This window comes from Aedes aegypti, chromosome 3 (assembly GCF_002204515.2).
Source record: "Aedes aegypti strain LVP_AGWG chromosome 3, AaegL5.0 Primary Assembly, whole genome shotgun sequence".
In the NCBI taxonomy this organism is placed as follows: domain Eukaryota; kingdom Metazoa; phylum Arthropoda; class Insecta; order Diptera; family Culicidae; genus Aedes; species Aedes aegypti.
Genome location: NC_035109.1, coordinates 263760393 through 263775975, shown reverse-complemented (window position 1 = coordinate 263775975; position 15583 = coordinate 263760393). Strand labels below are relative to the sequence as shown.

General features: G+C 36.2%; 1 protein-coding gene across 5 annotated transcripts in view; it reads left to right on the top strand.

Moving 5' to 3' along the window:
• The window catches only part of LOC5578336 (calcium-transporting ATPase type 2C member 1), a 260132-nt gene extending 245331 nt beyond the window's left edge, over window positions 1-14801 (top strand). For 3 of the 5 annotated variants that reach the window (XM_021852429.1, XM_021852427.1, XM_021852430.1), the window contains exons 7-9: window positions 13111-13426; window positions 13486-13936; window positions 14334-14579. In XM_021852429.1, the coding sequence (XP_021708121.1) occupies window positions 13111-13426; window positions 13486-13936; window positions 14334-14579 (1013 nt within the window). Of the gene's footprint in view, window positions 1-13110; window positions 13427-13485; window positions 13937-14333 lie in introns of all 5 variants that reach the window. The other 2 variants (XM_001656857.2, XM_021852428.1) reach the window with 1 other exon arrangement.
• The last annotated feature ends 782 nt before the right edge of the window (window positions 14802-15583 follow it).

The following is a 15583-nucleotide window of genomic DNA, read 5'->3' as shown; positions in this document are numbered from 1 at the left end:
TAAATATGTCGCAATTTTGTTACATGGCATAATTTTCCTAATCAAAGTGTTCCCATAAAATATGGAACATAAAAGGCGCTGTTGGAAAAGCCACTCTATTTTTCAATCGTTGTGAAATGTTGAGCACTCACCCGACGGCACTGCAGCAGCTTCCGCAAGTTCAATCTCAAAAGGTTGAGTCATAAATTATTCATGACAAATGAAATTTTGTATGAAGCCGTGAAATTGATTTAGGAATATTAGAAGTTATAAAAAAATCGGAAATATTTCTCTTTTAACTCTTTTCCACAAATTTGATGGCTCTGAAAAGAACCGATGGCTTTGTTAGCTTCGATGTTGTTACGGATAAATAACACTGCTCGGACCAGCAAAACTCAGGGGGCTTCTGGTATTTGCTCCTAACGGGATTGCTTCTTGACCACCAATGATGAACAGCTCCTCGGCCGATGAAATTTGCGGCGGCGATGACGATGGCTGGGTGAACGCAAACAAGCGGTGAACCACAAAGCGAGAATGACTCGCCCGACCGTGTTCACAGTTCGACCGCAAATTCACCTGTGGACTGCTTCCTCTTCTTCTTCTAGGCGGCGGCAGCGGTGATGGCTTTAGCTTCGGACGGCATCTTCTCTCGCTCGCTCGACAGTTTGATTTGAGCGAAGCAAGACAAAGGGGGGCGTCCTTCGCTATCGATGTCTGTGCCTGAGAAGCACGCCCGGTCAGAGCAAGCCGATCTGTCGCCTGCTGAGATGCGAGCCAATCGGAGAGTGAAAAGCAAATGACGTCAAATTTTCTCTAGCCACCCCTATTTATAGATTTTCTTGAAATCAACGTTCTCTTTTAAAACAGTTATTAAACTATTTTGACAGGTATGTGGGATTCAGTAAGTAAACGACATGAAGCTTTGATGTCTTATCTTTCGATTGAGATGCTAATCAAGAAATTTCGTTAAGCCAGCGAGAAGTTATAAACGTTTAAAATATTTCATGCCAGCGTAACGCTCTTGGTTTTGAAATTCCAATTTCACTCCTGTATAGAGAAGAAAGACGTACTTCTACGTCAAAAGTTACACGTCTTCTCGGTGAGAATCGAACGCACGATTCCCTGATCTCTAGTTAGGGCGCGTTACCCCTACGCCACGAGAGGGATCATGTACGTAGAAGTTAACCTGAATTCGATATCAGCGCAATAATCATGTGGTCATTTTTCACAAAGTGCACCTCTTTCGGAAGAATTAGATTTATATCCAATGCCTAGCCCGAGAGCGCATTATTTTCTAGGTAGGTTCTCGAGCAGCGGACTCATGTTCCGTAACCGATCGTTTGAGAACGTCGCGACCCATTGGAAGCCCACACAATAGAAATCTCAGCCAGCACGTCGGTGGCGAGTGTTGGTGGGTGGTATTTCACTATATAAGGACTGTTCATTTTATAAAGTGGACACCTTGTGCATGCTGTATCTTTCTTATTAATCAATGAAATTTCAATCGGTTTTTTGCACATCGTTCGACTAGTATTGTACAATGTTGTGATAATAAAAATTCTCCAAAATAATTAAATTTCACACGAATATGGAACAACGATTAGATCGGTTGATTTTTTGAGGTTATCAAAATCAATAATTGTAAGAAATTGGCTGGAAAATTCGATAATTTATATTTTCTATTTTCAAAAAAGGCTTGTTCTTCGAAAGCATCATCAATCAGAAGCCTGATGGAAAAAATCAAGTTATTTTTGGAGCAACAATTTTACAGGTATAATAAAATCAATTTTCCCGTATATTTTTAAAGAATTTTTTTTTTAAATTTGATGGGAATTGATATGAGTAGAATTTTTTGTGTAAAAGTACGTCCTGACGAAAGTCCTAATATAGTATTAATATGAAAAATAACTTATGCCTTCATAGAGTTACTTAGTAAGTCCCCACGTCACATTCAAAGCACAACAGAAACACAATTGATTTATTCTTAGAAGACCTATCAAAGTACATTGACAATCATCAAAATTGGCAACACTGCTGTAATAAAATCGATTTTATTTTCCACATATTATTTTCATAATATGTTATTCTGAGATTACCAATTGAAAAATTCGGAGAAAACTGTTTACAATTTGCTGTAGATCGATAAATATGCGTACATGATTTTAAAAGTATGAGACTTTTTAGTAAAACTACCATAAACAGTAAAATTTATACTTAAGACTGTAGTTTAATCTCACGATTTAGCTTTCGTTTATACTAATATAGTTTCTTTAGTAATCCAAACTAGTTTTGAACACGCTTTTTACTTTTCTCTTTTGCTGGGAGTGAAAGGATGGTGTATCAGCAAATTTGGCCATAAATGGGTAAATCACTAAAGTTACCTAATGTCATAGAATGGTGGAATATAATTGATATTTTTAAAGCTTTACCTTTAGTAGAATAGTAAAGGATACAAACATACAATTTGTTCATAAAAATAAGGATTTTTGTTTTGCGAAAAATAATGTTAAACTTTGACGGACAGCTTTTTTTAAGAGTTTTTGGAAAAACTATTTAGCTCTTCAACCAAAAGCATTTTCAAAGATTTTATATTTTCATAGCATTTTAGAATAATAGGTCAACGATACACAGAAAACCGATTACGATTTTATCAATAAATAAAAAAGATATAGCATAAACAAAATGTCCACTTTATAAAATGAACAGTCCTTATATATGAAAACTCCAGATGTCAGTGAATCATGGAGGTACCTATCCAATTAACTCTTTACTCTAACAATTGAAAATATTTTTGTTAGATTAATAATAGGAAAAAGGTATTCATCTGAAAACAAATTTTAAAATTCCACTCAATATACTATAAACAGCTATTAGGGCACTTTCATGATTCACTTTGGCATGGGGAGTTTTTCTTAGCCGAATTGTTCGAAATTTCCAATAAGAAGAACCTTATTACGGCGCATATTGTAGCAAAATATGAGCTTAGTAAACTTTTAAAAAACCTTTGTCGAAGTGAAACAAAAGTGCCACGAGTAATATCCGACTCCCGGGAAATCCCGGGATTTCAAAATTAAAAATCCTGAATCCCGGGATTTTTTGAAGTCCGTGAAACAAGACCCTCTACTCAGTAGTGAATAAGTTTGAGGAGTAGTTCCTAGATGTTCGTCGGAGTAGTTTCTGATTGAATTCTAATCCTAGTTCTGGAAAAAATCGAGGAATTTCTTGATAAACTCCTTGAGAAATTTGAGGTGAAATTATTTAGAAAATTTCTAAAGTAATTCTTGGTATGATTTCTATTGTAGTTCCAGGGGACAATTGAGATAGAATAATTGGTCGAACATTTAAAGCAATTTCATGAGGAATGCTAAGTATTTTCAGTACTAAGAAAAAAATCTCGTGCTCAGCTGGGATTCGAACTATACTATACACTAGCCTGATATACGGTTATATGAAACATTTAGATTATCGCTCCAGTCCACTTTCAGGTCCCATAACAACTGTGCAAAACTTCAGCTCTATCGGTGAAACAATATTTACGCGCCAGCCGTTCAAAGTTTGTATGGGATTTACTATGGGAAAACATACTTTTGTAAAGAAAAATCGCCAGAGGTCGCCCATTGACCTCTATAAAAATACGGTCTTCGGTAATATTCTTCATCGTAGAAATACCTATCGAGGTCTGTATTCAAAATGTTTGTAGAGGTCAATGGGCGATCTGTGGCGACTTTTCTTGGCAAAAGTAAGTTTTCCCATAGTAAATCTAAATCCCATTCAAATTTTGAACGGCTGGCGCGTAAATATAGTTTCACCGATCGAGCAAAAATTTTGCACAGTTGTGGGGTCTAAATGCAATCCGAAAAGTGGACTGTAGCGAGAATCTAAATTTTGTCCCACACTACTATACACATGTGGGTTATGAAAAAAGTCTGGTTGGTCTGTGGGGATTTTAATTCGAAACTTGTAACCAACTGAGTTATTGGGTCATCAAGTGGCTCGGTAGCTTAGTTGGTAAAGCGCTCGTCTAGCATACAAGAGTCCTCAGTTCGAATCCCAGCCGAGCACGTGGATTTTTTCATAGTTTTGCCCATAATTTATCCATCTTTACCACGCGTAATGAGTGCATTAATTCTACAAAAGAGTAGTTCTTTCAATTTTAATTAAATTTTCGGGAATTCTAAAAACATCTGTTGAGTTCCCTTGGAAAAATTTTTGAGAATTCTTAAAAAAAATGTGTTTCTAAAAATTAAAAAAAAACATTGGAGAAATTCCTGCATGAATCGCTATAAATATTCTGGGATAATTCGTCGAAGTAATGCATCCAGAAAGAATTTAAAAAAGCTACTTAGAAAACGTCAAGATAAATTCAACTTGAATTATCAACTATTTGAGGCTTCCAAATTTTAAAAAGGCATATGATTTATTTGATTCTTACAAACATCCTGGTAAAATCCTCATAAGTCATTCTTTCTAAACTCCAAACAAAAATCTTGGAGGAACTTCTAGGCATAAGGGAAGTTTCCAGAACAATAAAAGAATATGGAATTCCTATTGAAAATCTTGAATAATTTGTAGAATAATTCTTGAAGAAATCCCCAAACAATTCTCTTGATAAAATCTCTACAGTGGGATTCCGTTTTTGGCATGCTCCGTTTTTAGCATGCTCCATTTTTGGCACCCCCCGATTTTGGCAAAAAAATGGATCCGTTTTTGGCATTTTTGAAAACCATTAAAATTTGTAAACTTTTATAAATATCTGTTTGTTATTTGTGTTGGTCATTCAAAAAGCAAGTCAGCTTCACGCTTATCGCATTCCAGAGCTCAATTTTCGTTGATATTCCCCCAAATTGCACCAACTGATACCGTACGCACTTATTTACTTCTAAAAGGCCGCGTGTTTGCAATGTTTCATAAAATCATTAATCTCTACGAGTTTCTTTTCAGTTTTCAGTTCAATTTCTTTTCTAAGGCATTCACGCTGTATGACCAGCGCACTTGAGTATGCCGGTAGGTGATACACATTCTTCTTCGAATTTGGAAAAGCTCTTTTGAACAAAGCATAAGCATCGACGCAAGAGCATCAAAAAAACTATGAGTTTCTATCATAAATTTCGTCTCGCCTCTTCAGCTCACTGTTCCTTTAATTATGGAATTACATGCATAGGCGTGCTATATCAAGATTTTAATAAGGCATGCGGGCCACATGGATCAAAATGTTCTTATTGCTATACTGGTGATCCTTAGCTAGGTCTAGGAGTTTTCTGGAGAATAATTATGGGATAATTATAGTAAGCTTCTGGGAATTTTCAGTGGAATCTTGAAAATAATGAGCGATACCTGGGTATTCATATCGGACAATAAAGGTTTTTTTGCGGGATCCTTAAGAAATATCATTAGTTGCTTGAGAAGTTGCGCAAAATCTGTCGTTTCCTTGTAAATTCCTAAGGTCTCTGACGTCCTGTAAGTTTCTAGCGGAATGTTGTAATTTTCTAGTTGTATTCTGAACGTTTCTAGCAAAATCTTTAGGATTCTGTGGATTATTAACGTTCACCTGAAGATTCTTATCGGGCTGTAAAGGTTTCATAGCGGGACCCTGAGAATATCTGTTGGATTCATATGGTTAGTTTATAATATGCAAGCTCAACTTATTAAACTCATTTAAAATTGAAGTGATGAGAAGCTTATTTGTGTATTCTATGGAATTGTGGGCCACAGTTAAAGATGTTAAAGATACCATACTATGCAAAAAACATATTTTTGAAGAGCCATTTTCAATTGATCGAATATTGTCAAATTTGGCAGCAGAAGCGATAACCATTAGACCACCAATCCCGTCATTGTTAAATTTGACGCTTGGACTTGAAAGACAAATTTTTATGTTATGTCATTTTTGTTTTGTAACACCCAGAATTCTTTTGTTAATACGTTCCTAATGAAAAGTATTGTATTTCTGAAGATTACAACTATTTCATGGAATTGTCCAATTCTTGAATAAAGGTCACTTATGCGATTATTGTTTCTACCCGACTTTTGTAAACAAATAGTATGCATAAATCATATAAAACATCATTGAAGATACTTCAGCCATCAATAGTGTATGGAGCGTTTGTCACTATTAACATGACAGATCTATAAATTTATAGCATAGCCCTCTCCTGTGGAAATCTTTTTTGAAATGGACCATTTGGAAGTCTGGCCATCTTTTGGATCCATAATTATAATGTGATGACGTCCAAATAATATTCCTGAAATTGAAAAAAAATGGGTTCCGATTTTGGCATGGTTCCGTTTTTGGCAACTGAAAATTTCGATTTTGTTGCCAAAAACGGAATCCTACTGTATAAGGGTTATGCTACTTTTCCCCGAAAGCCAGTTCCTCGATTACCCTATTTCCTCGAAAAGCCCAGTAACGAAAAATATCACTCATATTTGTCATAACTTTTCATATTTTAAGATGGTGGTCATCAAGGTTGGTCATCTGATATGCACCCTTTTTTAATTGAAATTCTTTCATCGTCCTCAGCATTTTTGTCAATATGTGTTTAGTCGAGAATAACCCAATATCTCCTTCCTTTGATTGCTTATCGTTCTTTCTAGCTCAGCATCCTGTCACAAAAGATTAGAAAAAAAAATTCTTGCACCTTCTTGAACTGCAACGCTTTTCGAGGAAGCGGGTCATTCGGGGGAAACAACATTCGGGTAAAAGTACCGCAATCGTCGATCAGGCATGGTACACGCGTTTAATGATTGAATTTGAATTGTATGTAAACTTTGCGATCGAGTTATCGGATGCGCTAGCAATCGATCGCTTTGACAACCGCTAGTGAATGAAAGTGGCTGATGCAAACGTGTATGGAAATCAAAATTTGTGTAGTAGTTTGCGTCTCCGGAAAACTGGCTTCGTAAAGCTCAAGCAAGACGGTTCCTGTTTGCGTCGCTGGAGTATTTTTTTCGGTTTTTGCGCGTTTTCTGGGCAGTGTTTGGTAATTTTTCGTGCTAGGCGTGCTGGTGCCACAAATGAAGTGTCAACGATGGATCATCTATTGGTGAGCTCGTTTCATGCTTCTATCCTAATGAGTGAAATACATTTAGACACATCTTTATCGTGAAAATGGTTTGAATGTTGCATTTATGTATTTATTCAAAAAACAATGATTGGTTCGGCACTCCAAGTGTCGACATACTCTAGGTTATATTTGAAGGACATATACATTTCTCCTGTTTGAATGTAAGTACAAACACATTTTTGGAATAGTTCGACACAAGAAGTGTCGACTTTTTTTCCAGACACTGATAGAAGATTATATCGGTTCACATACCAAACGCAACAAACTCTTTGAATGGTTCATCACAAAAGGTGTCGACATATTTTCGAAGACTATGTAAATAGAAAACTTTTTCAATTGAGGCTACACGAATCGCATCACTTACCTAGGTGAATCCGGATTGTGTAGCTTCTGAATCCTTCCCACTAACAAAAACTCCTTCCGGTGACAACCATGAAAATGAAAAGGTATACTCGGTTTTTAGTAACAATGGATGTCACACTAACATTCCTTCCCTTCCCCGATGACCGTAAGGACGTGGCCGGGGCGCCGTCATTGGCTAAATACTATTTGGAATTTCGAAATCATACACTGAAGATGGCAAGCTACTCCCAAGCTCCTTCTGTTGATTCCTTGTGCAATTTCGATTATTCTGGTCAATCACGGAGTAACAACTACGAATTGTACGGTCATCAATGCTCATGCTCTAGTCTCCGGCAAACGTGGAATATCGTGGCAGTCATGCCTTCAAGATTAGAACAAAATTTAATGTGTTGCAAGAATGGCATTATATTTCTCACAGACTTATCGCCACAATTTCTTTAGAATTTTCGATACAAACTTCTCTAAGGATTTTTAATGAAACTTCTTTAACATGATATAAATTTCCATTGAAATAAACAATTTTCATCTAAAGATTCGTAAATTGATTTTCCTAGGATTATTCGAAAATGTGTTTAAGAATCAACTCGATTTTTGATATACTCTTTGACCACCTTTATTTATATAAAGACTTCAGCTCGGTTAAATTTCGCAAAATATTGCTAAATGGGTTCTGTGTGAACAAATTTCTTTTGGAATAAAGACATTTAATAGTATGCATTATTTTCTGGAAGATGTTTTGAAAGACATAAATTTGATTAGACGAAGACTTCCTTTAAATTCCTCGGAGATATTTCAAGAAAAAGAACTTTTAGACGAACTCCTGGAGGAGTTTCTGAACGCTCTTCTGACCTAATCACTTGGGAATTCCTAAAAGGAAATCTGGAGATGCTGGGTGAATTCTAAAAACTAAATACCTGAAAACCTTTGATCGAGTTTTAAAGGAATTTCTAAATGCATTTCGTCGATAATCCCTAAAGAAATAGCTCGGGAAAGACACGCTCGGCAAGATCATTCGTAGAGATCTTGGCAGAATTTAAAAAAAAATCAACAGAAGATATCATTACAAATATTTTAATGTAATTACAACCTTACGAAAGTAAAACAACCCTACGAAATAAATATTTTTTTGTTACGAAATGTTAAAATGATATATTGCAGTTTTTCCTGAAAAAATGACAGTATTTTTTAATAAGTCAATTTTTTTTATGAATAAGTTTAGAAAAGGTATTCTTGAATACATAATTACACTCTTAGAAAAATCTGTTAAATTCTCTTATAGGGTGTCCCAGAAAGTATGGCACGAATTCACCATACTACCGTTTCAAGACTAGTGAAGATAAAAATCTGATTTTTAAACATTTGATTACTGTACTCAACAACAGTTGATTGCGATTTTTTAATGATTAATTTAATTATTAATGTGTTGGTTACGCAACATTTCTTTAAAGCATATCTTATCAGTCTTGCACAAATCGCTTTATTTTTGAGCGACTTTGATTTACAAAATTTGCTCCATGTCAGAAAGTGCGTAGAGTAAAAATCTGAAAAAATATATTTATCAGCGATGATATGATAATTGATGAGACTATCACTTACTAAAATCTAAATTTTAAACTTAAGCATGAAAAACTTGTATTGAAACTAAAAATTCGATTTCGGCCGTGGTCGATTTAAAAATGGTCAAAAACAATATTTACGTATTTACGTAAAAGCATGAATAAATCAAAAATTAAAGTTGTCTATCTAATAGAATAGAGATTAACCTTTCGTAAATCTAAAATGTATAATTTTGATTACTTTTTAAAATACCTGAAGGGTTATAATTTCGTAATGTTGTCTTATGTGAAGAAAAAAATTGGAGATTTTTGGAATTAAACAATTTTTTCAAGTGTTCTCTAATGAAACCAAATAAAATTTCAAACAAAAAATTATGTAAAACATCCTTCACGGTGCCCCGACATACCGTTATTATACAAAAAAATGTCTATCAAATCTGAGTACAGGGCTCGATTCCTGAGGTTATTCTGCAAATCTGGACCAATTCAAAAAAATCCCTACACGGAGAGAATGGAAAATTCTAGTTAATATATTTTATATGCGATTGAAATCATTTCAATATTTTATTCATTGAAATGCTTAAAAATCAAATTCATTATAAGCTTTCCAATGCATAATTAAGAAATATTGTCAGCTGAGCATATTGATCATCCATAATTGCTCAGAGGACTTTGCATGTTACTCACTTGCAGGCGTGTTCTATCAGTAGCGAGCTACGTGTCGGCCATTGTAAAAAATCTTGCACGAGTCAAGAATTCATTTAGTTCTTTGTGCATATCGGACAAATTCATAAAGTAAAAAAACACCTGGTAAGTTTATTCGCAAGATAGCACTTCCCAGCTGCGGAACCAAATACTGCAACATCATTTTCTCCCAGAAAACATTCCCGTTCTGATGGAGTTCTCGTTTGTGAGAAGAGCACCATCGCCGAGGCCATCGTGAACGTGAAAACTAAAACTGTTCCGGGAATGCCACCGGTAGAATGTGCACTACTTCATGCTATGATCCACTATTGATCTACAAGCGCAACTTCCAATGAAGATCTTCAATCTGCAATGGTCTTCCCCGCACCAAGTGAGTTTGACAAAAATTCTGCTGAGACACCAACCATGCAAATAATCTTCCTGCAGGGAGTATAACATATATTTGTTTTTCGTGAAAATGTAACAATTTCAATAAATTGATGGAAACTATTAAATTTCAATTTTACTTTTATTTTTAAAATGAAAACAAAAACATTTCAATGGATAAATTGAATTTCGTCTCTTTATGTATCACTTAGATAATTCCCAAATAAGCATGATCAAATATAAATGAGTTTTATACTAGCAAAGCATATTTCAGATATATGCATTACAAGGGGTGAATAGACCGAATATGGTTTTAGTATGACATTTAAGCTTTCTAGTATATTTAATTTTCTGCGTGTAGGACGAGGAAATCTTAATTTGAAATTTTTTAACAAAAATTTCAATGTAAACCATATTAAAATTATGCGATAGCACTAAAAACCCTACATAAATGCTCAAAAAGTTGGCCAAACTGTTTTCAACAAGTATAGAATTGTTACAATTGTTATAATTAGAAATATTTTCAACTGGCCTAACTTACCGGAGTGACTTAAGTATTTTTTTACATGGCTTAAACCAGTAAGCTTTATAATAGAATGAAAACTAAGACGTGAACTTCAATATGATATTGATTTTAAGTTCGATAAACGTGAATTACTCAATGCTGAATATTTTTTATTTACGGCTTATTATTCAACTTTCTTACTAAGTGGCCAGCCTACTAAAGTCTACCGTATTTATTTTACCTAATAAGTTTACGTCTAGTTTTCCACTTTGTATTGCCCTCACCATTTTACGTAAAAAATATCCTGTTCTACATTCTCAGCCACAACAGGATTTTAACTACACGGAAAACATTGTTAACATGACAAGGCAAAGCTGATAAAGCTAATAAATACAATCAAGTGTAAGAATTGTAGACGAGGTGCTTACTTTTTTTTTTTGTAAAATTATGTGGAATAAAAAAGAGATAAGTTTCCCAATTTACTGTCCAATATTGCGTTTTGTGGCATACACTCCTTGGTGAGATTATTGGAATCGATCGCAGTGCAGTAGAGCAGGAATTCACTATTTTAAAGAGGAACAACTAGGATAAGCTTGTAATGCCGTTTACTCTACCCGAGCAAAGTTGAGTTACAAAAAGATAACAAGTTGAATTGTCAGATAAAAAGCATTTAATAACTTAGTTTGTTTTCATTTTAGTTGAATAAGCAGGCAACACAACAAATGCGATAGCAAAATTTCAGACATAAAATATCATATAAATCATCATTTTGAATCATTATCATCATCATTGAATCATTTGAATCATCATTATCATCACTTGAAACAGTTTGATAACAAGTTCTGTTATACATTCAATTCTCTCATTGATAACTCATGTTATCAATTTGTTATAAATATCGAAATATGATAACATACATTTGACTTGATAACAAGATGTTCCCTATTGATAACAAAAAATAACATAATAAATTCATGATACATATCTTGTTATCACTATGTTACGTGGTTGTTATTCGACTTTGTTCGGGTACCTAAACGTATACGGTTGCGTGTAGAGCAATAAGCAGGTTCAGTTGTGTTGGCGCTGAGACAGTGCTTAATAGAGATGTAGTTGAAGTTGTTGAAGAGCCATATAACACTTGCGACGTGTTTCCCGTGTAGTAAAAACACGTGTTCTGGCTGCAAATATTTCTTTTTACGGGTTACGTAACTAGCTTAGGGACCCGCAACTTGCAAAAGAAATGACATTTTTACACGGATTCTTGATAAAGGCTTATCCGACTTCATAGATCCACTTTTTCGTTAATAACTTCGGCAAAACACCTCGCGATCCTTTGTCATGCAACACTGAAAGGTGATTTCATTAATAATGCAAAGAGAGCAACTATGAATGCTAGCATGCCCAAAAGAAACATCATTGTCAATTTTCCCTGTATAAAACGCTGATTCTTTACTCTCTAAATATATGTATTCAAGGTGAAGACAAATCGAAGCCAAACCTCAAATTTTCAAGAACACAAATCTGGAGAACCAAAACTCCGTTTAAGCTGAAAACTTAAGTTAAGTTTGGCCAAATTTTTGAGCGTTTTTTTTTGTAGTTTTTTCCTGTGCATTTACGTAATTTTTATATGGTTTATATTGAAATTTCAAATCGAGATATCTCGAGATTCCTCCTAGAGATTTTTTGTTAAATTTGTACGAAGGTGCAGAATTACCTCAGAAATCGAGCCCTGTACTCAGATTTGATGGACTATTTTTGTATAGTAACGGTCTGACGGGGCACCGTGTCCTTGTTGCAATTTACTTGATTTCACGACGGCAACAGATTTTGATAGAAACATATTTTACTATTTATTTTTCAACAAAAACAAAATGTATGGTCTGTGTTGACAAGATAAGAATAATTTTCTCAAATCAAAATTTTCAATGTAAACAATAATTGAATCGAACTAATTTATCAAAGATGCTTGTTGAAATAGCATATAGAAAAATACAAAAATCTAAAAATATTTGATTGTTTGGAAAAGTACTATGATTTTTATTATCAAAGTCGTGCCCATACTTTTTGGAACACCCTATATTAGGGAATCTTTGCCAAGAATTTCTGAAACTGTTTATGAAATACTGTTAAAATTTCATTTACATCATTTAAATCATTTAGGTCTTCGGCGATATTCTTATTCTATTTATATATATTCAATATTCTTCATGGTAAAAGTACCTATCGATGTCTGTATTCAGAATTTTTGTAGAGGGCAATGGGCGACCTCTGGCGATTTTTCTTTGCAAAAGTAAGTTTTCCCAAAGTAAATCCCATACAAACTTTGAACGACTGGCGCTAAAATATAGTTTCACCAATCGAGCTGAAATTTTGCACAGTTGATTTGGGACCCAAATGCAATCCAAAAAGTGGACTGGAGCGAGAATCTAAATTTTGTCCCACGCTAAAGTGTATAATCGTTGTACTTTGTAACGTAGATTTCAAAAAACTACATTTTATCTGATATTGAACACATAATAACTTGGAATTGAATCGACCTAACATATATTCTTATGTTTCATTTTTGCAGCTTCAAAAATCGGATTGGACATCGTCCACATGCAAGCCCTGTCCGGTCAGGAAATCGATCAGATGAACGAAATCCAGCTGGAAAAGATGATCAACACCGTCAGCGTGTTCTATCGGGTCACCCCCAAGCACAAGCTGGCCATCGTGAAGGCTTTGCAGCATAATGGCCACATCGTCGGAATGACCGGCGATGGCGTCAACGATGGGGTGGCTCTGAAGAGGGCCGACATCGGTATCGCCATGGGCAAGAACGGCACGGACGTGTGCAAGGAGGCTGCCGACATGATCCTGGTGGATGACGATTTTCACACGATTATGTAAGATAATGAGCTATCGAACGATGGGTGTTCAATTTACTGATGATTTCCTGTTTCAGAGCGGCCATCGAGGAGGGGAAGGGAATTTTCTGGAACATTAGGAACTTTGTACGATTTCAACTGAGTACGTCAATTGCGGCCCTTTCGTTGATTGCACTCTCGACCTTGATGGGCATATCGAACCCGTTGAACGCTATGCAAATCCTGTGGATCAACATCATCATGGACGGGCCGCCAGCTCAATCGCTCGGTGTCGAGCCCGTAGATCAGGATGTGCTCAAGCAAAAACCTCGCAACGTAAAGCAGGCAATGATTTCGAAATCTCTCATCATCAACGTGCTCCTTTCGGCGGGTATCATCATTTTGGGAACGCTCTGGGTGTTCCAACGAGAGATGGCCGATGGGACGGGGGTAACCAGCCGGGACACTACGATGACGTTTACCTGTTTCGTGTTGTTCGATATGTGGAATGCTCTCAGCTGCCGGTCACAGACCAAAAGCGTGTTTCAGGTAAATTATATTAAACCTTCCGCCTGTGCCAAAAAATACTTTGTCTGTGCCTTGTGGTCTTGTTTACCCAAATTCAAATCCTGATAACTCACACATTCAGCATGGCTTGGCTTTGTAGCCGCGGACTCTAACCGCTCGGTTAAGGAAGGCCCTGAATTTCAATTCAGTTATACTAAAAAAATAAGAGAGAACTCAAAAGCTGAAAAAAGGTCCAAAAATAGCGAAATTTAGAAACTTCGGACCACTAGATGATAAACAGGCTCTCATGATGTGTCGCGGATCATGATTGTTGCAGAGAGCAATATGTGGGAAATACTCTCTCTCTCAGAATTCAACCCCTGCAAAGGGTTAATTATGATCCTTACTAATTTTCGGTAACACTTTTTCTGTTTCACAGATCGGCCTGCTCACGAACCGGATGTTCCTGCTGGCGGTGGCCTTCTCGCTGCTCGGCCAGCTCCTGGTCATCTACTTCCCACCGCTGCAGATGGTGTTCCAAACCGAGGCGCTGTCTGCCATGGATCTCGTGTTTCTCGTGTCGCTTACCTCGAGCGTGTTCATCGTGTCGGAGCTGAAAAAGTGGTTCGAGCGCACGATGGAACGGCGAATGTACAGGAAGCGCAGCGAACTGGACTTCGTATGACAAACAGCTCACGCTGGAAGATTGCATAAAGACTAAGCTAAGCTGATAACAAATAAGAAACTACCGACATCCGGCACACACATTTCAACGCAGTTCAACACTGCACAAGAGACTTATTTAAGCTTAACGTTTGAACCGGGAATGAAAGGAAATACGGAAAAGTTTTGATGTGAACAAGCGACATGGACTACAAATCGACTGCGTTTTTTCTACAATTTTAATTTTCGGACCAAAAAAAAACTTTTAATCAACAAAATGGTGGTGGTTGGTCCCTAGTGATAAATCCTACCTCCGTTCTGGTCACGATCTTCAGATTATCGTGATTCGTCAACATTCTTATTGATAAAGTGGGGGGACAGGCTTGAAATGGGGTTTGAAAGAAAAGAATGTCAGAACAGGTATCCACCGGCGACGCCAAACGGACCAACGTAATGTGGTGTAATATGGGATTTGTGGATTGAATACTGATATTTTTTGCCAAGCATCAATATGGGTGACTTCCGAGGATAGCGAAACGTAAGAGGGGTTATGACAAGGTTGTGGTTAAATCCATCACATTGGGGTTGTGACTCTGTGTCTTGTCAGGAATAGGGTCTGATTGGTATTGTAGTATGCAATAGAGTTCGGAATTGATAGACAGACTTTGAGGAAAGAAGTTTTGAACGTAAGGCAGCAGCACCTTGGATCTTGGAGGGCGTTGGTCTGGAGAGTTGGGCAGCTGTTTATGCTGGGTTACATTACGTAGAAAGTGGAATCTGTTTTGCTTCGCATAAATTATGGGAAGTATTTGAAAATGGTTTCTTGTTCAGATTGTGTAACGCTAGAAAGAATCTTTAGCTCGGCGTTATATTAGGAGGTTATTATAGTGCAGGGTCGAAGAGAGGATGAATATTTGATCACTTAAACTTTACGCTGCAAGATATTCGTAGTCGTTTTTTTTTCTGATGTACAGGTATAAACAGGTATATTTAGCCTAAATAATGAACAATCATACGCGTAGAGCC